This window comes from Dermacentor variabilis, chromosome 4, assembly GCF_050947875.1.
Source record: "Dermacentor variabilis isolate Ectoservices chromosome 4, ASM5094787v1, whole genome shotgun sequence".
NCBI lineage: Eukaryota > Metazoa > Arthropoda > Arachnida > Ixodida > Ixodidae > Dermacentor > Dermacentor variabilis.
The window spans coordinates 190052691-190076172 of NC_134571.1; the positions used below are offsets into that span (position 1 = coordinate 190052691).

At 46.9% G+C, this 23482-nt stretch overlaps 1 protein-coding gene across 1 annotated transcript in view; it reads right to left on the bottom strand.

The window, feature by feature from the left end:
• The window catches only part of LOC142580026 (uncharacterized), a 73481-nt gene extending 51622 nt beyond the window's left edge, over positions 1-21859 (bottom strand). The window contains exons 1-3 of the mRNA XM_075690751.1: positions 21629-21859; positions 14842-15043; positions 12055-12158 (exon numbers count right to left, since the gene is read on the bottom strand). Of these exons, the coding sequence (XP_075546866.1) occupies positions 12055-12158; positions 14842-15043; positions 21629-21685 (363 nt within the window). The 5' untranslated portion in view covers positions 21686-21859. The remainder of the gene's footprint in view (positions 1-12054; positions 12159-14841; positions 15044-21628) is intronic.
• Positions 21860-23482: the final 1623 nt, after the last annotated feature.

Genomic DNA, 23482 nt, shown 5'->3' on the forward strand with positions numbered 1-23482 from the left:
CAAGTCCGGATCGCAGGCCCCTTGATTCGACGCCTCTCTTTTATGCGGCGATTTAAGGAGCCCCGCCGTGCACCCGAAGTCGAAGGTACAGGGCTGTCTTGACTTGTGTCCATGGTATCCTCAGATACGCTGGACGCCCGCGCTGGACGCACGGTTTCGTTCAAGTTGGGCCTCGCCGTGTGGGGAGGGGCCCTGGAGCCAGCTGCTCTGGGGTCGGCACGGCTTACTTTTAAGGCAGTGGCGCAGCGCTAGCTGCGTCGACTGTGGGCGCTCGAGGCTCTGCCCGAGCCTCACTGTGTGTGACCTGGGCAGGCTCCGAAGGCCGCTGTGTTGCCGCGCCCTGTTGCAGCACAACGGAATAACTGTTATTTTGCACCAATGAAAGTCGCTTTCGCGCTTCTCTGAAAGTGATATTCTCTTTTACTTTAAGTGTGATAATCTCTTTTTCTTGTTTCCATGTTGGGCAGGCATGCGAGTAAGCCAGATGACTGCCCTCGCAATATACACAGTGGTGTAATTCAACTTCGCAGTTGTCTGAAGGGTGGTCATGGGAAGCACACTTAGCGCATGTGGTTTGGCCCCGGCAGCTCTGTGAGCCGTGGCCGTACCTTTGGCATTTGAAACAGCGTCGCGGGTTGGGTATGTACGGTCGAAGTTTCAGTTTGGTGCAGCCTACCTCCACAGAGTAAGGCAGTATGCTCAATGCGAACGTTAGGACGAAGTGCTTTGTTTCAATTTCCTTGTTTTCCCGTCTGATCTTTATTCTGTACACATCTGTGACATTTTATTCTTATAGTCCGTTTAGGAGTTCTTGTTCGGTAACATACTTTAGCTCATCGCCAGAAATGACGCCACGAACGGTATTCAGTGATCGGTGAGGGGTAATAGCTATGGCAATGTCACCAAAGGCTATTACTCCTGAAAGTTCCTAGTACTGATGTTGGTACAGCAATTCCAAAAGAAGGTCCCCACTTGCTGGTATCATTATTTTATATCTTTGTACAATGGCTTCGGTTAGGGTCCTTGTAACATTGAAAGGAGAGACATGTCGTGCAGTAATTTCTGAGTGCTCAATATGTACGACGTGGAATTTCGGAAAGTTGCTTTTGTTTTTCGCGAAAAACTGAGCATTGACATCGCTGCAACCCCTCTTCTTAGGAGGGCGATCGCTTGAAGCAAAAGAAGTAGTCATAAAAATGGTCTTTTTCGGTCGCGGTACCAGCCGTCCACCGCGGAGCCCAACGAGGGGACGGGACAGGAGCTTGCAAGCAAGCCCTGCCCACGCCAGCCGTATGGGCCTCGAGCTCCACCTCTGGAAAAGCTGGCGCCACCGTCGGCGTGACGTGCTAGGAGGGATCACGTGGACATAGCGGCCGCGTCGGCTGCTTCGGGCGCGCCGAAGCGAGCTGAAAACGAGTTTAAATTCCCTCGTACGCTGCGGTCCTCATTTAGTGGCGAAATTTTCCCGCTTCGAGTGTCTCCTTTACAACGCTTCAAAGCACTACAATATGTAGTGGCTGCCTTTGAAGGCGCGCAACATGGTAGGCTACTGCTCGGTTCCGCAGGGCCGGACGCACGTAACAGAGGCCGGTGTCAGCCTTATTCACACGTAGCCGCAGGACAAGAAGCTGCGTGAAGCTTGGCTCGCGAAACATAAAACCGGCAAACAGTCATCGGCTACAACTCGGGTATGCAGGAAGCACAGACGCGAGGAAGATTTCTGCTACGTCGCCCGGTCAGCGATGTTCTGAAAACGCGCACTGTGACGCTCGCCCGAGTCCGCTGCCCGACTAATGTCATGACGGTTTGGTCTATGAACTTGTAGATGCTATATATACTCGCAAGTTCAGTGGAGTGGAAAGGCAGCGGTAAGAAGCACATTTAAAAAAAGCATGACTATATGGTCATGCTTGTGTTATGAATTAATGCACTGGATTACAAAAAAGGAGCAGCGGGAAATTGCACGCTGAGAACACCGGTAAACATACAGTGCGACGCAACTCGAGAAATAATATTGAAAGGTCAAAGAATTTAGAAGAAAAAAAAAAGATTGAATCATCGCGACGGGACATCACAGTCCCCGTAGGCGTCGAAGTCTCTACAATGAAATTATTTTTGAACAGCTCTGATAGCGCCCACGCAACAATGGTTGCTTCTATACTGTCAAATGCTCATACTCTGCGGCCTAAAGCTCATGGCACGGTGCGAAAACGCACGCGCGGAGAAAGCGAAACAGTGCGCGGACAAGCATGCAGACGCGCAGTCGGTCGCTGCGAATCTGCGCGATCGCTGCATTGAGGCTTCGTTCTATTACGCTCCATTTAGTTATACAAACACTATAAGAACATATTTCACATAGTTTGCTCTCAGCGTTTACCTACCTTTTACGCAAGAAGCCGGTTCGGGAGACTCCATCGCGACGACCGCGCGCAGTGGCGTTCACTGTACGTATTCGGTAAGGAGATAGCGTCTGTAAACGATTGTGTGCTTTCAGTTTGCCCAAGATTATTATTTAGACAGTAAGAAACTTCTCTCGTTTCGAAAGTACTTATAGAAATGTCCGGGAGAGCTCGCGCGTGGTGTTTTCAGTGAGCGCTGACAGCAAAACCTATGAGGAGCGCGCCGCATGATCCCTCATACTACGCCAGCGAGGCGCTTCCGATAGATGGCGACTCCGTAACTCCTCGCCGCCAATACTGCGGCTGTAACTCAATATGGCATAACTCCGGGTAGTTAGCCACACAAAGCTTAACCCTAGCTGCCTTGAAAGGAAGAAACAAGAATTGAGTAGACGACAGGAAAGATGAGAAAGTGAGACAGAAAGAAAAAGATCGAAGATGGGGACGGGAAAAGGCGACTGCCGATTTCCTCCAGGTGGGTCAGGCTGGAGGTGCCGTCTATGTGAAGCAGAGGCCAAAGAGGTGTGTTGTCTCCGCCGGGGGGCCTTAAAGGTCCAAACACCCGGCATCGGCTCAACCCCCTGGATCCCCCTTTCCCCAGACACGGCTAAGCCGCGCACGGCTACACGCGGGAGGATCCAACCCTCGTGTGCTCGGGTACGTGGTGTCGCAACACACCAAACGCCTGCTTACGCAGACGCCCCTGCGGGGCCATGTTGGTTTGGATTTTTTAGGCTATGTTTAGCAAGATGTGACATAATGCCACCAAATATAACGTGCCCCATTACTTTACATGTAATACTGGTCAACGACACCAGTAGGGAACTTTCAACTCGTCATGACGTTCTATTGGGTGTTAGCAAACAGAAGTGTCCGTCCCCGAAAGCGGTCAAGTTTGTCATTGTTGTGTTATGAGCACTTGTATCGTTTTCTTTAGCTTGAGCTTTGACTTGCTCAAGAGGCTGCGGATTCACATTTTTTCCAAAACGTTTCTAAACGTTTCTAAACGGCCTAAACGTTTCTAACTATCAAAACTTGTTGCTGCCGCACAATTCACTGTCGCCTTCCGCGCTGTCAGCCTCAGCTTTCTATTATATAGCTTATTGTTTCAATTCAGCACAAAGCCCAAGCGACGTAGTGTCTGCGCCTACGGTTTTGATCATTCTCTGGCCAACGGTGTGAACCAACGTATGTGTACGACCCATGGCAATCCTATCCATGATATGAAGCGGGACGACAATACGATGGCTTAGAAAATGGAGAATAATAGCACGTACCACCATTGATAGCAAAATCATGTGGACTGCCTGAACAAGAGTTATGGTGTCAAATAAAATGCACCTCACGAACGAAGCGAACAATTGTCGCATGAGTCCACACGCGCACACGCATGCACGAACTCGAACACATACGCGAAACACACGCGCGAATGCCACGCACATATTTATATATAACCACACTGATGAGTATCGCTGCATACGATCCGTTTTTGGTTAAAAAAAAGTCGCGGAGCATAACGCTCTTAGAGACGCCAAAAATTTTTCATTTGCATACACGAAGCCAGTAACAGGCAACAGGCCGTCGGGACACTAGACGACATAGAAAAGCGACAGCAAACGACAGCCATTGTCGCCTTCTGATTGGCTGAAGATGCTTATTCTAAACCCCAGAGTAACGTAAGTCCTGGGCGAAATGACGTCACTCACGTCTTTCAGTTGCTTTGTGCAATGTTTGTTTTATATCTTCCTTCACTTAAGGAACACTTCATAGGCGTTTGTGAATTCTGCGCAAGCATTTTCTTCCAGTAGTATCACAGTGCTCCGCGCCTTTTACGCAGTAGTCTGGTCACTATGACAACGTGAAAAAGCCGGCCACAGAGACCTGGCATCCCGAAGTGAACAATGTGAGGCGCGCACCACGCTAAGCGCGGTCACTAAAACACGTCGAATCAGCAATATCAGCACTTGCGTTTCTCGAATTAGGCTGCCTTGTGTGGTCTCCCAGCGGCGCACAGATCCATCACTTGCTTCAGTGCGCTTGGACGAAGCTACGACAATTGTGTGTAATTAGCCACGTAAGTGCATATCGTATGGGAATATACTGAAGGTCTGAACGAACATGAAGGCCGTAGTGCTTTGAACGTACGGTTGAAAACTGAAGAATCATTTCACGTCTAACTTACATATTTACGTTCAGCCACAGCGCGCGTATCGGCAACTTCGCAGGCTTCGACTGTGCCTGAGTGATAGTTCTGGCTTAACATGTTTTGTTCACCCGCAAGAAAAGTTGAAAAATACTTATCGATAATATGGACAGGCAAGGACACACAATATCTCCTATTAGATTGATGATGATGATTATGGGAGTTTTATGGCGCAAGAGCCAGGGGAGGCCAAAGAGCGCCAGACAATGGTTTACTGTAGTCGATGTTGTGGTTAATGTCAGTGTATATGTGCATCGCTGTATAGAGGCCTAAAATTCACTGTAGAGTGCGTAAAATATATGTTTAGGTAAAATTATGGCAATGATATAGTGTGTACGGTGACATGTTGGTCGAAAATAAGATATATGCTGTGGAGAGATGATATACAAAAATATGTGATTGTCAGTATCACTACTGCCTCACCGAGGGCCTGGAGGCGTGCGCTGTACAAAAAGTTATCATCGCAGCAGCGGCTACACAACAGAAGCCGCCTTATGAACTTTCGGTGCTGATAACGTGAACAAGCGCACTTCAATTAAAAAAAAATAGTATTGATTTCATGTTGAACAGCGATTCATTACCAAAAAATATCGCTGGACGAATAGGAATAGCTAGTGTGTACGCTACAGGAAACAGTTTTCTTTTCACCGTCTGCTTCCCGGCACTCCAGTGAGACATGGGTGACAGTCAACCTCTCGCTACATTTAGCACAGATTGGAGGTTCATTGCCAGTCAACACATAGTTGTGCGTGTAAAACGTGTGTCCTATTCTCAACTGAGTTAAGAGGACGTCGGTTGCCCGTGCTTTCCTTTTTGATGGCCAGAAGCCTAATTGAGGTTTAATTAGGTAAAGTTTGTTACAGGTTTCATCAACCAAAAGGTGTTGCCAATATCTTCTCAGTTTTCTTTGCAGGAGAGGTTTCAGGTCTATATCTGCGACAGCTATAGGAGCGTTGGAAGGTTTCGTTGCTGTGTATGTAGCGAGTTTGTCAGCAAGCGCATTCCCCTGTATGCCTCTGTGGCAGGAATCCAGCATATTGACAAGTGTGCTTGTTTATCTTTATCGGGCGACCACGTTTCACCGCCTAAGAAATGTCACTGCAAAGCTCAGGACGCGCCTGCATGTATCGGAAGATTTTGGAACATTCTCGATTGTCCCTAAGTATGGGCTGCTGGGCTAGTTGGTTGTGATTAGCATTATGAAACATCGTTCCAGCGCACAATTGAACAAGGACGAGATTGTTCCACCCGCTGGCGGTCGCTGAACCTTGCGTAATCTGATCGCATGTATGCGCGACACGAACAGTATAAAACTTTGTGGAAGACACGCGGATCCCAGCGATTACTCGTGCGGATCCAGGCCGAAAGATAAGGAATACGCAATTAGAGAGGGTTTCAGTCCTGCTATCAGATATGCACGATCAAAACTGGTTGAATATGCTTTAGCCACAAATCTCTCATTTAAACTACGTTTCGATAAACTGCACATGGGCAACAAAATCTTTGGCTATGATAGCGGAAAAAAGGTGGTAACCGAAATAAGATAGCTAAAGGTCAAGCATTGTGCAGAACGTAAAACCTGGCGTACTGGCGCGAAAAATAACACTTCTTGTTATCTTACACTTACTCTTCTGTTAGTTAACTGCCGAAGCTTGAAAAATAAGGTCGATGAGTTTGCAGCTTTACTTTCCGCTGTTCAACCGCACATAGTGATCGGAACTGAATCCTGGCTTCATGAATCCATCGCCAATAACGAGGTATTTCCATGTGGTTATAATGTTTACCGGTGTGGCAGAAACACACATGGTGGGAGCGTTTTCCTTCTCATTAATGAGTGCCTTCACAGTACTGAACTGCCTACTTCTTTCAATCACTCTGAATCCATATGGTGCAGGGTTAGAATGAGCAATGGCAATTACCTTGCTGTTGGGTCTTTTTACCGGCCTCCTAGTTCTTGTAATCCGGAGTCATTTACCGAGCTATCAAACTTTTTAACTACCGTAAATACTGAGTATATACTTGGGGGTGACTAACATGCCTGCTGTTGTCTGGGAAGATGGCAAACCTGTGTTCACAGACTCCACTGCCCTATCTCTTGCCTTTTCAGAGTTTATTGTAACTAATGACTTAACGCAATTCGTCTCCGAATGCACCCGACGAGATCATTTTTCTGCCAGCACTTTAGATTTGTTTTTTGCTAGCTCTGAGTCGTTGATTCAAAATGTAGCTGTCATCCCTGGTATCAGTGATCACGATTGCATTGTTGCCACATCTAGTGCCGCTTCAGTTAGACTAGCCCATAAATATCCTAGAAACGTTTTTTTCTATTTTCTACGACCGAGGGGATTACATGTCTTTATCACGAGAGGTTTCAAATTTCTTCCCTATTTTTTATCAGGTCAGCCACTCAGTGGACATAGATGAAGCTTGTATTCTTTTTAGAGATAAATTAAAGGCTTTAATTGAAAAATACGTACCTTCCAAACTTTTGACAACTACACACTGGAAAGATAAGAAAGATAAACCTTGGGTAGATAAGAAAATTCCCACGCTAATTAACAAAAACCGCCGCCTGTATGCTTCGTATTTGAAGACTCGCAATCAGCCTGTTTTCCATGAAATGCGTCACGTAAACTACAAAATTAAGCAAGAAATAAAGGTAAAGAAACAAACTTATACCTTATCGCTTGATACAAGGTTGAGGGATAATCCTAAAGAATTTTGGAAATTTGTTAAAGTAAATGGCAAAGTCGGCACCACTGTCCCTATTTTGTCAGTTGGCGAGAAAACAGTGCTTGATGATTATGAGAAGGCTTGCTGTCTGAATTCCTATTTTAAAGTGTTTTTTCTGAGACGTACACTGGTGAACTGCCTGAAATACAAGAAATAGTCTACGAGAATATGCCTATGGTTACTGTCACATATAACGGTGTTCTGAAGCTTATTTCCAATCTGAACAACAAACCGGCTGGCGGTCCTGATGGTATTCCGTCGCAGGTATTGAAATCCTGCTCTCAAGAAATTGCGCATTTTTTAGTAGCTCTGTTTAATAAATCATTAAATACCACTTCATTACCTGCAGAGTAGAAGGTAGCCCACGTCGTTCCCATTCATAAAAACGGTCCCGAAAATGTACTAGAAAACTACAGGCCTATTTCTCTAACATGTGTACGTCGCAAAACAATAGAACGCATTATATACAGTGCTGTGATGAAACACCTTCAAAGCAGTAATTTCTTTTCGAATTTTCAACATGAATTAAGGCCTGGCTTGTCATGTACGACTCAACTGGTAGAGTTCTCCCACGATCTTTTTTACTCTTTTGACCTTGGATTTCAGGTAGACTGCATATTTTTGGATTTCCGGAAAGCTTTTGACATCGTTTCTCATGCATTGCTGTTACATAAGTTATCTTGTCTCGGTATACACCCTGCAATAGTACATTGGATTGGAAATTACCTGTCTGGACGAACACAGCATGTTTTAATAAACGGCACTAAATCAACACCTGTCACCGTAACCTCTGGCGTGCCCCAAGGGTCTGTTTTGGGGCCTTTGTTATTTTTAGTCTTTATAAATGACATTGTCCACAATCTAGAATGCAAAGTGAGGTTATATGCTGGTGATTGTGCCATATACAAGAATGTAGAAAATGATTGTGATATTAGTAGTTTGCAGAATGATCTAAACAAAATTCATGCTTGGTGCATTAAGTGGTGCATGTCTTCGAACAGTGCTAAATGCCAACTTGTGTCATTCACCCGTAAACGGTTTGCTGTGAGATCAGTGTATAAATTGGACGGACTACTTCTTGAAAAGGTCCAACACTACAAATACCTCAGGGTCTATTTGTCAGAAAATGTAACATGGAACAGACATATTGAATACTTAACCTTAAAATCATCTCGTATGCTAAACCTTGTTAGACGTAATTTTTATAACGCCCCCCAGGAAGTAAAAGAACTGCTTGACGTAACAAATTTTCGTCCGGTACTGGAATACGCTTGCCAGGTATGGGACCTCAAAGCTCTAAACTTATAGAAAAGCTTGAACGCGTCCAAAACCGCGCTGCAAGATTTGTTTATTCTGGTAATTATAACTTCCGTAGCAGTATTACATTAGTTAAGGAGGACCTTGGTTGGAAAACACTAGCACACCGCCGATTAACTGCAAAATTAGAACTTTTTTCCGAATCTACTCTGATCTCACAGGAATAAATAAGAACTTGTACTTCATCTCTAAACGATGTGATCACGAGCTGAAAGTTCTTGAAATGCGCTGTCGTACTGACGTCTACCGTAATTCATTTTTTCCGCATGCTCCCGCACACTGGAATAGGCTTCCCAGGAGCATTAGTGAATGTAAAACGTGTTCAGAGTTTCTGTCTTTATTGTCACGCAGTCTGTCGTAGTATATCATCCCGTTTTCTTTATATCATTTGGCTGGCATTGCACTTCATGCGATAGTGCAACCTTTCCGTTTCTGTCTTGCAATTCTGTGCCCCATTTTACTGAAGGCCACTTTGCCGTCGAGATGACTCATCGATGTTACGTATTTTGTTACTTTTACCACCTGTGCTTAGCTGTTTCAAGTTTTTGCCACATGTTCATTTTTCTTAAATTTGTCCCCCCCCTGCAATAATGCCCTTGTGGTGCTGCAGGTACTTGTATAAATGAATAAAAATAAATTAACATTAGACGACTGATGTATAATGGCCGACACGCCTGACCCGCTGATCAGATTTCGACGAGCGCCGATCATGTTCGCCGCTATTGCTGTCCTTTGAGTATAACTTGCTTTTGTGGGAACAATTTCGCCAAATGAAACGCTAGTTTCGTCATTCACCGTTTAGCTTTCTTCACCGTCACTACCACGTGACAATGTTACGATACGTCGTTCAGCAGCATAAATGGCGCACAAAGTGAAAAGAGTTCTATTACTACAGGATTTCTGTACTTTTGTGGCGACATTAAAGCCTTAACTACACTTAATGAATCAACGGATTTCGAAGCTCCGATTGCAGCCGCCATTTTCTCGAATTATACTACGGATTAGATCCCAGCGTGCCACTCCATAGCTGCAGCCACCGTTTGAATTCAATCTAATGCACCAAACGTGCCATGCGAAGCCGGTCTCCTAGTGAGCGCGTGATCGCTTGAACGGAAGACCTCTCGTCGCGTTCAGCTCCCAGCAGACGACGTGTTCGGTTGAATTGAAAGAAAGATTGACAGGAGTACGTCATCATTTTGACGTCATCAAGAACGCGGCCGCGCCACACAGCAGATGACGTCGGCGCTGCCTAAGCCAATCACGTGAGGCGAAGCTGAAAGCTCGTTCCGAGCAACGATTTCCGATTGCGCTTTTGATACCGGGAAAGATGGATCTACAGCTGCCTACGCACGCTGGTGTGTGACTTAGAAGCGTGAGTGTAAAAATCTCTACGGAAGTACTTTGACTGAAGTTCTAGGAAATGCATTCTAATATGTGCCGCTCAAGCGTGTTTTGTCACCACACTAAACGATGTATCACATTTTACATTCTATGAGCTGCCTGTGCCACGGCGGCAATGGCTTCGCTGGGGCTTTCAGGGTATGTTCAAGGTGTGAAACACCAATTTTCACAATGTTTTTTTTTTTAATCGCAGTGGGGAGGGTTCTCTTGCAGTTGGTCTTCTAATAACCAGTTGTGCACCGGCCATGTGGTTAACGGTTAAACAAAACGGATGTTCTGAGTTGGCGGACACTTTCGTAAAATATGTAAAGCTTAAGTATGAGCGCTTAGGATGTAGAGACCGCTCGTTGGTCTCCGTGTAGAGACTTGCCACAGGTATTGTACTGAAGGCGCCAGTGGCAAGCCGAATGCCTAGATTGTGAACAGAATTCTACATCCTTAGGGCGCTTGGTCTTGCTGACTGGTTCTATATGGCACCGTAATATAATGGTCTAAGTAAAGGCTCTAGCAGAGGTTCGTTAGACACTTCCGGATCATTACACCATGTTGTGTGCGACACATCTTGTAGAATGCTCATATATTTCAAGAATTTACTCTTATGATGCCTTGTGCGTGACATGAATGTTAGTTTCGTGTACAAAATTATGCTTGCCGTTCACAACGGCACTGATACCAGAACGTGCAGCATAGCGTCCACTGCACGCAACACTGGCGACGGCACCACAGCAACTAGCGCCTATAGCTCACTCACCTGTACACCTGTACTCCCTTTGGAACATGCCCCAGGCTGCAAGCACTCACACCATGGGGACGTAAATATCGTCCACTGAGACAGCGGAACCACGCACCTGCGCATGGGATCACCGACCCTGCCCAGGCTTCGGTGGAGCCACGAATAAAGCTCGTTCACCGTTGCTGCATCGCGCTGTAAAGCGTCTGCATTCGGTGGCGTGTACGCTGCTGTTATCCGATGTTCCTGTACTTTGCCTCTAAGACTCAAATCTCACGACAGACGTTCTTTATGCGTTTCCTCTTACCACGAACGCGCGTCTCAACGTAATTTTTGACGCTGCCCATGTCAGCATGGCGGCGCAAACATCACTGCGATCCATTCTGCCGACTAAATCCGTGGAAGAGGTTCTAGAGGCATGCATCAAAACTACAAAGTCGAGTACGTAGCTTCTATCAAATTAGCCACCCAAAAGCTTCAGCTGTACCGCAGTTGCCCTGACCGCGGCAGCGTTTCCCTCTGCTGGATATCGAGAGCAGAAAACCACTGCCACGAGTTTCACCCGCGCGCAAATGGCAGTGCCGCCCTCCTAAAAGATTTCAGAGACGCAAGACGCCCACTGACTACCAGCTGTATTCACGAAATTGACTGTACACAATGTGCATTATTTTTGCTTGTCTATGATACTACGCGCTCCAGGCGCGACGTATACAAGAAATGCTACGTACGGTTCCCCCACTTGCCAGCCGCCACTCAAAATAAATGTATCGACGGCCCGCATTCAGCAGCTCTCTACAACGCATATTAACGTTCCTGCTGTGCTGTGCGTGTGCTGTCACCTGAGCTGTAAGCGTCACAATAACGCGATCCCTCTTGTTTCACTGGTCGCTGAGCAACACCGAGTTCCCGCCGGCCTTAACTCGCACATCATCGAAGTGCGATGCCGACAATGCCGCAGAGGGCGCTCACAACGCGACCGCTGTGGGCCACTTGGTAGCTCCTGGCGCGTTGTTCCTTCTGCCCAGAAGCAGTTCCCTTGGGTGACACGTCGCGCCGGCATGTCGCACACCACCCCATGCGCTATGGCGCTGTTCTACGCATTGCTGTCGCTGTCAGCGCTCGGCCCTTTCGGCGAAATATCCGGATACTTTGTTGAAAGTTTGTTGTGTGGTGTTACGAACACGCTGTGGTCGATGATGCCCGACGCCGCCGCCACTCGAGATCTTAATTTGCAGGCTGTTGTGCCTATAGTTGTCTCGCGCACGGCTCACCTTCAGTCCAAGTTCCGATGACGCCCTCAAGGCCTTTGCTGCGAGGGTGGGCTCCACAAGAAGGTGCGTGCTGTCGCTGTCCTTTATCTGGTACCGTAGTTCTCCTGTACGTTTAGAATGAACGCATTCAGCGTATGTGCAGGCAACGTTTTCATATTTGTGAAATAAAGCAAGAAAGAATACATGACGCCTTGCAATAGCGACATTATAAACATCTGCTGCTTGATCGTCAGCATTACAGAGAGCCCTGAAAGACTTTCGAAGAACCCAAACAAGAAAATATCGTGCCATGCGAGTTTTATAGAGTGTTAGTTCTGTCAGTCTTTTGTATTGTCTGATGTACAGATTTCACAACTGCCTTCTTTTTTTGTTGCACGCCGCTGTGGTACCTGCTAATTTCATATAATGGCATAGCACCTAGCGTTGTGCGTCGCAAAGCGGAAATTTACTATTTTGGTAAATTTCGTTTTCCTTTAAAAGTTACTTGAATATATGCGACAATTTTTCATTGTTGCTAAAGTCTGCCTTGTAAAATATGTACTTGGAAGACAGTCAAATTGTTTCATTTGTTTGCTTTTTCAGGACGCCTAACGTATACGCAAATGTACAATTTAGCGAATACCTAAAATTGAACTTTAGTCCAAAATGACCATGGCCGGTCATTGCGAGTGACCTAACCGGATCAGGCCCACGCTAGAGTATCTTTCGCAATGCTACAAATTCCGGTCTAAGCTTACCGTATATTCCTACACGGTAAGCTTAGAGCTTTTTTCCCTGTTTGATGTACCACTTTTCCCGCTGAATATCGCCATGAATTAACCCATAATGATAACTACTCGCCCTCACTTAACGACTTAAAGAGCCCCTAATGCCGCGAGGCAGCGGGCGTCATGACCTGCCGTGACACTGTTCTCACTTTGCCTCGACTAGCGTCCACAAGCGGTGTTACTTCCCTGCCTTCTCCTATACAGTAGCCGAAGCACTGCGTCATGATCGCATGTCGAGCTTTGCTTCCTCGTGTTTTTTTCACTCTCTTCTTCCAGCGTGGGGCATAGAGACAGCGTAGCGCCTGCCGCATTAGATGATTAATCGACGCCACGTGTTACAGTGAGTGACGCAACTAGCAATGAGGTTTATGCAAAGGCAGTTGTGCGTGTGACCTGGACTCTCTGGCTGGAACGCAACTTTCTCGAGAGGAAGAGAGAGCGTGGTGCTTTGTATGAAATTTGAGCTGTTATCGCGGCACGCAGCGCTGTTATACCTTGCAGCCACCCCCATCAGCGCGCGATGTATAAGCTGCACCGGTCTATTTAAAACGGTCAAACCTGGTCAGGGGTCCTTTAAATGATAAGAAGTGCACGTTTTCACGTGGGCATGCAAAGCCAGCAAACATGAGAGACGTGTTAGATTTCAATGACGCAAAAGGCTCACGATGTGAATGACGCACAGTCGTAAAATCTATGAGTGAGAGAGTTTCACCTCCATCATTCATTACAAGTAAACTTGACAAAAACAGTGCTAATCGAAAATTCAAAATCTCAGCCCCCGTAACTTTCATGCTAATATAAAACGTTGTTTCGGTTTTCGCTGCTATACCTTCAATCATAAAATATTTACAGATTTTATACGCACTCCGGGTCATCCCGCATCTCATCGACTATAGTTGATTGACACAGTTGAAACAGGTGAGTTCAATAAAGTTGACGGCATTTTCCTGGAGTGAGCTTTAAACAGCCCAATTTGCCGGCAGCGAGCAAAGCCATTCTTAAGTTCTACCATTGTTATTTTTCCATACCAGAAACACTGATGGAATTGGAATGCGTTCACATGTAGAACCGTACGCAAGGAAAGTTGTCACCCAGCATACTTTGACGTATCGAGAACCAATCCCAACCAATGCTTAAGCTGATAGCAGCCAAGTCCTCATTCCATTTAGTTTTCTTTATATAATAATTACAGAATTATACAGAATACAATACCAACTGACGATTGTTGGGATAAAAAAGGTAGTATTGTAACGCCTGACGAAGGCAGAGCCTCCCTTAAGAAATTAAATCACGTGTAATTCCTACAAATGCGCATAATAAAAGTCACTTTTATGATTAAAGTTCACGTATTGCTTTCTATTATTTGTGTCTTCCAGCTCTCCCTTCAATGAGTGCCTGTCGATACCCTATAAGGTAGGCAAACCATTCGGAAATAAATTTCACACTGATGCAGTTGAACTAAACTATTTTCGATTTTGATGTGAGTGAAACGAACTCAAGTACATCCTAATTAAAACGAGGGACCGGACGTAAATACGAGGTTTATAGCGAAGCCCTGTTTTCCCCTTCCTCGTGTTCGTCGTTCGTCGTCATGTCGTCGAGGGATATATTTGTGAATATGTAGACCTGGCCTATTGGGTATGTGCCCGATTAGACAAATTGCTGCTGGCTAGGATCTACCCTGATCGACCTTTAGGTCACGGATATGCGCTCACTATTGCTCAATTCCCCGGCATGGAATGCCAGCCTGGCACAAGGGGTGCGTAGCGATAAATATATTTAGACAAGTGTCGTACTTATCTGTGCATAGACTTCTCATCAACGTTCTCCTTCTGACAAGTATCGCACATCGCCTTCTTCCTCGTAAGGCAGACGCATAGCGCGACGAGGGTGTGCTCGTGTCATACGCAACTACCGCTACCTCCGGAGCGCAAACAAGCTTCGCGTAATTTAGCTTCCAACACTGAGTTGGCTCCGCGTGTTTTTCTGCTCCACTAAATTTCGGCAAGAGACAACGTACTCTCGTTGAGTGATGGCTTGGCCAGGACGATGCTTGCTCCAGCCACGACGCAACTGCACATGGCCACGAAATTGTCCACGCTGTTGCCCACGTGCACACAGATGCGATCACCCCGCTGGACACCGTGTTGTTGCAAGCCCGCAGCATAGCGCCGTAGCCGAGTGAGAAACTCACCTTTAGTGAGTGTTATAAAGTCGTCGATCTGCGAGGGAAGTGTCAGATGCAGATTATCTTTCATGCTTCGGTTAAATGAGGAAGAGCTTGTGATATTTGATAGATTCAATGCACTAAGCTAAAAATAAGGTGCAAGTTAGCAATCAATTTACTTTTTGCCATATATTTACATTTTTTCATCGTCTAAAGTAACCACTCCAACACGAAGTTAGGAATGAACACCAAGACAGCTTTTAGAACGTTTTAGTTTCCCTCGCTTACTGCACGAACGGAAATCTACTACGAGTACTGCACAGCATCTAGAACTACTCGTTTGTTTCATTTGGTTATAAGGAACAGCACAGTTCCGCATCCGCATAAAGCGTGTTGTGGCGCGTGCAAGCTTAGTGAGATGCTAAATTCTCAAAATCATTGACAAAAATTTAACGAACGTACACGAACTCTTGCCTCAGTTTTCCATGGCTTTCTATTCCCGAAAGCGAACGCATGCGCTAAATTCCTAGACTTGTCGACTGCATTCCGATCGAGGTGGGCTGGGAAAACGCTTGCTAGTCGAAGGTTTGTGGATTTTCACGAAATGAGCAAGTAAGAATTAATGCTACGCCACGGAATACAACGTCGGTCATAACACGTGTTCTGTAGCATGTCTGCCGCTGCCCTGTCGTGGAGATGCTACCGTCTCGCAACAGCAAAAGGTCATCTTTCTTGAGGATTGAGCCAATGAAGAATATGATAATCAAAATATTTGCTTGCTAAAAATGTTTGTCAATATGCTCATTATCCGACGCAAGACTGCCGCTTAGGGGCAGAACAGCTCTTGAAATCCCCAGGTCCCTTGTTCTGAATGGTTTCAAGTATCAATCCTTATAATCATATAACACTAAAACGCGGATCGTTGAGGCTGCATGGTCCGAAAGAAAACTTACAACTAAGGTCAAACAGCGCGAAAAAGACGAGGACATAAGGAAATAAATACCACAGACAAGCCCTGAAATTTGTTTCCTTGTGTCCTCGTCTTTTTCCGCTGTTTAACTCAACTAAGTATGAACCAACTAGCCCTCCTCAAGATCTTACTAATGCGAAAGCACGCACTCGGCCTCATGTCCTGCAGCTAAATGTAAGGTCACTAGGGTTAGTCATGCTGGCCTAACATCAAGCTCTTGAACATCAACGATATCCCTGATAGTAAAGCACTTCAAAAGATTTGTATTCCTGATGGCAAGCTCAGGCAGGTAGGATATATCGAAACGCCCAGCGTGGCACCCTGTGCATCTGTATGTTACGGCCCTACTCAGTGTGCCCATATGACTTATCAGCGAGCAATCCCGCAAACTTGAATATGTTGTAGCGGCTGAATAAGCGCGGCGCATAATCACATAGTAATATGAAAAAAAAAACTGCAGTTTTACCCAACAGGTAAAACATCGATTGCGATAACAAAATAACAGACAGCCATACGAAGTAAAGATTGCATTATTATCGGCCGTATCAATTCGTAATCATTCGCATGCTAAGTAAATGAACAAGCATTGTACAAGCGCGCGCATCAAACATGAACACATCTCACTCGACGACTGCGGACACTGGCTGTGAAAACGCAGGCCTGAGAAAGCGCGGCAGCAGCAGCGAGTGATCTTTGTGCTTTCTGTCGCTTCATCGCAAGATGAGCGCGGAGGGCACACAGCACGCACAATGGTACGAGGCGCCGACGCAGCTAGACTCTAACCTCAGCGCAGATCACTCAGAAAATACGTAAACTAGGATACATAGCGCAAGAACGACACAAGGACGAAGCAGGAACACGGGACGAGCGCTTACTTTCAACAATTGATTTATTGCAGCTGGTAAGCATTTATATGTTCAAAGGGAAGCCACTGCAACACACACTGAAGGGAAGGAAGAAAGGAAAAGCAGTCATGTGACTACTATGCCAAAACATTCAAGCTATTTCTTAGATAACAGAATAGACGGCGTGCTGACACAATCGTCACAATCGTTGGTATCTTTAGATAGATCACTAGTTGATCCGGGCGCCAGTTCTCATGTAGATTGCTGTTTTGACTGTTCCAACCCTGCCGTTGATAGTATTCCTGCCTCATTCAATGAGTATTATAGGCCACTTATGTTCGCCACTGAATTTTCTGCGCAGGGAAATATCAGGTTTTTAGACTTGCGGTTGCATTTGATAGCTGAACACGTGTGTTGGATATATGAGCCCAGAGCTGACAAGCCGCCCTTGAGTTACAGTTCTGCACACTCAAAACTCATAAAAAGAAGTATCGTACATTCTTTCTTGTCCTGCGCTGTCTCCAAGTCATGTCCTCACTTGCAAGACGAAGGCCTTAGTAAGCAGGTGGCTCCTCTGGAAGCAGCGAATTATCTGCGACATATTATTATCTCGGTTGCTCAAAGCCTGCATCGGCGAAGGAAGGTAATTTCACGCCTGAGCGATGAGCATAGGGCGGATGACGAAAGAACAAAGGGACAAACGAAAGGTGCCTGTAATTCCCTACTTTCATAAGGTTTCCCGCAACCTAAAAAAGGTAGGGCAACGGTCTGGTGTAAACGTTGTTTTTATAGCACCGAACAAACTCTTCAAGTTGAGTAGGTTGAGCTGTCCCATGAGGAAACTTAAGCCAGGCTGCGCTACCGTGCACAAGCACCCTTTTGTAACATGCACTGGTAACGTGGTGTATAAGATTCCACTTTCGTGTGGGAAGTACTACGTGGGCCAGACGGGCAGATGTTTAAGCGTGCGTCTGGCGGAGCATAGTAATAAAGTAGAGAGCATAGCTATAGATGGGCATCTGGCTGCCCATTGTAGAAAATGTGACGTGAAGGCACCATGCTACCCTCTCTTAAAACAAGCTGTTGTTGTCCGGCGATCGCCACAAGAATAAGATAACGAGGGAAATTGTCAAAGCAGCGGAGATAGCTAGAGCAGGTGAGGATTGTGTCAGCGCGCCGTCTATTGTATTATCTAAGAAGGAGCTTGAATTTTTTGCCATAATAGTCACATGACTGCTTTTCCTTTGTTCTTTCCCTTCAGTGTGTCTGTTGCTGTGGCTTCCCTGTGAGTATATATATGCTTACCAGCTGCAATAAATCAATTGTTGAAAGTAAGCGCTCGTCCAGTGTTCCTGTTTCCACCTTGTGCCGTTCTTGCGCTATCTATTCCAGTTTACGATTGAACTACCAACACGCCCAAACTTCTTCCCTGCTCAAAATACGGCCGCGCCCTCGCGCGCAGCCGCCACGTGCGCAGTTGCAGCCGGAGTAGAACGCCACCCTCTACTCTTCGCCCAGTGCCTTGAAACGTTGGGTGTCTCGCGAACGACGAAAAACTGCGCGCTTTCTCCGCGCATTCGTCTCTTTCAAGCCTGTTTCACATGCAAGCGAAAATGCTCACGAATCCTGCCGCCGCGCCGCAGAAATCTGCTTCGAGCGGCGGCGGCGGCACTTGCGGCGGGAGCGGCGAGGTTCGGGCAAGTTGGAATTTCATCGCAGCGGCATAGCGGCAGCACTCCTTCCGAACGGGCCGCCTCGACACGTGACCAGTGGAGGACTAGTGCGGGAAAGCCTGCGCATAGGACAATGTTTATTTATTTGCTACACGCGGTACGGGCAACATGCCCAGAGAGATTTTCAACGAATTGTTAATTGCTAAGCGCAGGATATGTGTTCATAAAATAAAAATTTGAGAGGCAGGGACAAAGCAATGCTTATGTTGGTAGTCGCCAACTACCGAAACTGGCTGAAAGTCCGGTGTTTTTTACCAGCAACATTGCTATTCACTGCGGCGGAAAACGCGCGGCGGCAATGCATGTGAAACGAAACCTCGCGAAAAGCTTCGCAGCGCCGCGCCGCCGTTCGCTCCATTCGCTCAATCGCTTGCATGTGAAACAGGCGTCACGCGGGCGATGTTGAGCCGCGATTAACTGCTACCCTCGCACGCCTTCACTGTACAGCTTAGGGCGCGCGGCGATGGTTTTATCGCGTTTGGATTTTATACGGAACCTCAGTGCGACGGCGATGGCGCCGCCGACGGCGAAAATGAGCTTATAGCGTCCATATGAGTGCTATAGCAACAAAACTAAGACGAGGACGAAAAGAGCTAGTTCGGAGAAAATATAGCCAGCCGGTACTTACACTGCCTAGTCTTTCCTTCGCTTTTGTCTCCATCTCTCTTTCGGAGAAAATAGTCGCTAGATAAATTAGTGTTGTGTCCGTCGCTCATGCGCCCGTTACGTTTGGTGGCAGCGGTATTCCCCATGCTGCCCAGAAGCGATGCCGGCGTCACTAACGGTAGTTCGTGGCAGACTGCTGAGAGGGCAGCGATCCCACAGTAATCGCCGCCAGGAAATATTGCTACATAGTCTCAGGCCGCGCGAAGCACGGGTAACCTTTTCTCTTTGTCAGAACATGTAACTTGAGCTTCGCAAGCATGGACGGACTACAACCTTCTGTGTGAGCGTTTTAAACCTGGATGGGCGACACGCCCTCTCTCCATGGAGACCACATTATCACAGTGGTTTTTACCGACCGGTGGCCTCCTCGCTGAACTTGCTGCACGTGTTCCAACTATCGAGTCGCCTCCTGTCGCGGCTTCGTGTTCTCCGCGATCTCCTCCATCAGCCGAACACGCGCCTCCATATGTTCCCACTCTCTGAGGTGCGTCAATGTGTCCGCCTAGCTTCGACGGTACACGTCCTGGGCTACCTCCGCATTCAGTTGAAATCCATTGACGCTTTTAACTCCTGAATACCAAAAACGAAACCACAGGTTCTGGTGGCGCAACTTCGCTTTACGGCGACCGAGTTAGTGCAACGTCTTTGGGATGTCTTCGTTTCGCGTGTAACGACTTAGTATATGCGTTCTAGACTCGATTCGGGGACGCCTGTTTTCGGCGGTCTCGCGGAATTGAGAACATTTTGACAAGGAAGTGCCATTCTGCAGGACTTCGCTGAACCAGCCGAATGTCGGGCACGCAGACCACTCGTGGAGTGTCATGAGAATGCATTCGAACTCATTGCTACGCACACAATCATCGACGTCATAGTTGACTGCACTAATGAGTGCACCTCGTACACGCGCCTCGGTTGACCAGCAAGCCTTCATAGCACTGGCTCTCACTCTTGAAGACCAGTCATTTGAGGAACCTGATACTTCTCTGGTCAATCTTTCAATGTTGTCTATTACACAAGGTTCGCCGTGCCGCAAAATTGCTTCGAGGCAGCTGAACCTCCTTCACGAGCTTCACATGATTACAAGTGTTGTCTGCCTAGTCATTGTGGTCGGCAATGAACTCGCTGACAGTGAGGCAAGATCAGCTTTCTCTTCCTCTGATGAAGTACGGATCGCCTACTCGCGACCTGACAGCAACTCCATGATCAAGGCACTCATGCAGGACCTTACAAAGGCACACAGAGCCCACGATGACAACATTCACAGACGCCTACATATGATCGACCCAGATGGTAAATTTTGTTTGCCCCCGAAGCTTACACGGAGCGAAAGGTCATTGCCACACATGATTAGGCGCGGCGTCGCTTTCACCCGTCGCTACGCGTACCTCATCAGCCAATCGAACAGCCCTGATTGTGAACACTGCCAGATGCCTGAAACACTGGCACACATACTGTGCGATTGCCCAGCATATATGCTGGAGCGAAAGGCGTTGAAAAGTTTCCTAGCGAGCGTTGGCAATCAACGACTGTCGGAGGAAGCTATCCTCGGCCCATGGCCTTATACTGCGACTTCAATGCGTGCAACTAAAGTGTTGTTGAAGTTTCTGCAGGACACCAAGCTCGACGAGCGGCTCTAGCAAGGCAACTGTCTCATGTACATAAGCAGTCACCAATTCTCTTATCGTCATCATCATCATCATCATCATCATCCATCCCATCTATTCGCTCTCTGTCTGTCTAATTAGATAATTAGTCAAATAATTAATCAAGTTCTCAAATATTTTAATTAGATGGAAAGTGTCTATAAGACAATTGTAGAGCTACATGAAAAACTTGCGTTACAGCTTTTTTGTTGCTCAAAACGTAGTATATAAAGTGTTTTTCCGAGCGTGAAAGAAGCCTGCAAATGCATTCAAAATTGTCGCGCGATTGGCCGCTCGAGGCAGTTTGCGTATATGCCCTGGCTTCTTTCAGGCTCAAAACATGACGCTGTATCGGTTGTTTTCATGTTCTGAAATTTTCTCATTTACTTTTTAAATCTTATTGCAATAATTCAGAAGTTGGTTAATTATGTATGGCTAATTGTATAATTAGGCGGAATTAATAATTTGAGCGTCCCCAAGCGACGGCAAACAACATTACTTTTCTCCTGTCCAGCGATGTGACATTTGCACATTTTTAAAGTTTGACTCAAGTTAGCTGGCACCCCCAGTATATATAGACACTATTGAGCCTACCTTTCAATTGTAGAGAACTTGAGCGATGCTATAAGGCCAAGAGAACGAGGATTTAATTTCAACTGTTTCGACAAGCGCTTTGGTATACATCTAGGTTTACAAAATAGTGGCACTGAAGTACTGATAGAGAACACAGCAAGCAGCGTGCTTGGCCGTTCTTAGGGAAAAGAAGAGACATGACAGAAATACCACAAAACCAAAAAGGATCAGTGCTGGTATGGTGGCTAGAGGGGGAGGTGTCGGCATCGGAGCACCGGAGAGGCAGCATTTTTTCAGGACGATGCGGCGGCGCTGCTGTCGGCTCCGAGATGCCTCCCGTACGCTGGCTAGGGTCCGCTGCGGTTATTTGGCTCCACTGTGAAGTGCTTTCTCGCTCCGCGGCTTCTTGGGGCGCAATCACTGGCGTAGCTAGGTCGTCTGGCACCCCCCTATCCCCCCCGGGTGTAGCCGGCGGAAAGAGGGGAGTCTTCAGACGTATATTACACCCTCCGCCCCCCTACTGGCCCCTTGCACCCGGGGCCCAGAAGGCGCGCATCTGGGCTCCCTTTCATCACTGCGCATTCCGGAGGCTGTTGTGCTTGACGATCTTTCACAACAAAGCAAGCTTCACTGGCAGACATGCAGCTGTCTCGGCTGCTATTCATGCGTCATTGTTTACTCAAGGCGACTAAATCAATGTCACCTGAGAAAGGTTAAACCCCATGAGCGCGATATTGTGCGCGACAGCGACGAGCGACGGCTTCGAGCGACGGATCGGGCCGTCGCGTGAACAGATCGCTCGGTCTTGTCGCGCGATAGCTCGGTTCTGCAAGTGTAGAATTCGTCGCTCGTCGCCCGGAAGTGCTATGAGTGACTAGCCAATAGCGCGAAGCCGGAACTGGATGTGCATAACTCAAGTGCTTCCGATTGTCGCAGGGAACGAGCAAACGATTGAATTTTTATACGTGCAAGGATAAGAACCTACTGCGAGACTTTCAGAAATATTTTATGCTGCTTTCTACAGTAAAACACATCAACTTAAGTTAATAAAGCACGCGTCACGCTAGTTTCGGCACCTATATTTCTGCCGTCATACCGGCAACACTGGCGATACGTCGCTCGAAGTCATCGCTCGCAAGGGGTACGACTTGTAAGCGACGAGCGAACGCGACAGCCATCTCCATCGCGTCGCTTGTCGCTGTCGCGTGCAAGATCGCTTGGATGGGGTTCATACTTCACGGACAAGCAGTCATCCTCCGTATCTCTGGCTTTCCGAACAGCCTGAATTGAAAAGTGAGACGAATGCCTGCCCGGACTACGACTGGATTTGGCGCCGATCATCATCATCATCATCATCATCATCATCATCATCATCATCACCAGCCTGGTTACGCCCACTGCAGGGCAAAGGCCTGTCCCATACTTCTCCAACTCCCCCGGTCATGTACTAATTGTGGCCATGTTGACCCTGCAAACTTCTTAATATCATCCGCCCACCTAACTTTCTGCCGCCCTCTGCTACGCTTCCCTTCCCTTGGAATCCAGTCTGTAACTCTTAATGACCATCGGTTATCTTCCCTCCTCATTACGTGTCCTGCACATGCCCCCCATTTCTTTTTCTTGATTTCAACTAAGATATCATTAACTCGCGTTTGTTCGCTCACCCCAGTCTGTTCTTTTCTTATCCCTTAACGTTACACCTACCATTCTTCTTTCCATAGCTCGTTGCGTCGTCCTCATTCTAAGTAGAACCCTTTTCGTAAGCCTCCAGGTTTCTACCCCGTACGTGAGTACTGGTAAGACACAGCTGTTATAAACTTCTCTCTTGAGGGATAATGGTAACCTGCTCTTCATGATCTGAGAATGCCTGCCAAACGCACCCCAGCCCATCCTTATTCTTCTGATTATTTCACTCTCATGATGCGGATCCGCAGTCACTACCTGCCCTAACTAGATGTATTCCCATACCATTTCCAGTGCCTCACTACCTATCGTAAACTGCTGTTCTCTTCCGAGACTGTTAAACATTACTTTAGTTTTCTGCAGATTAATTATTCGACCCGC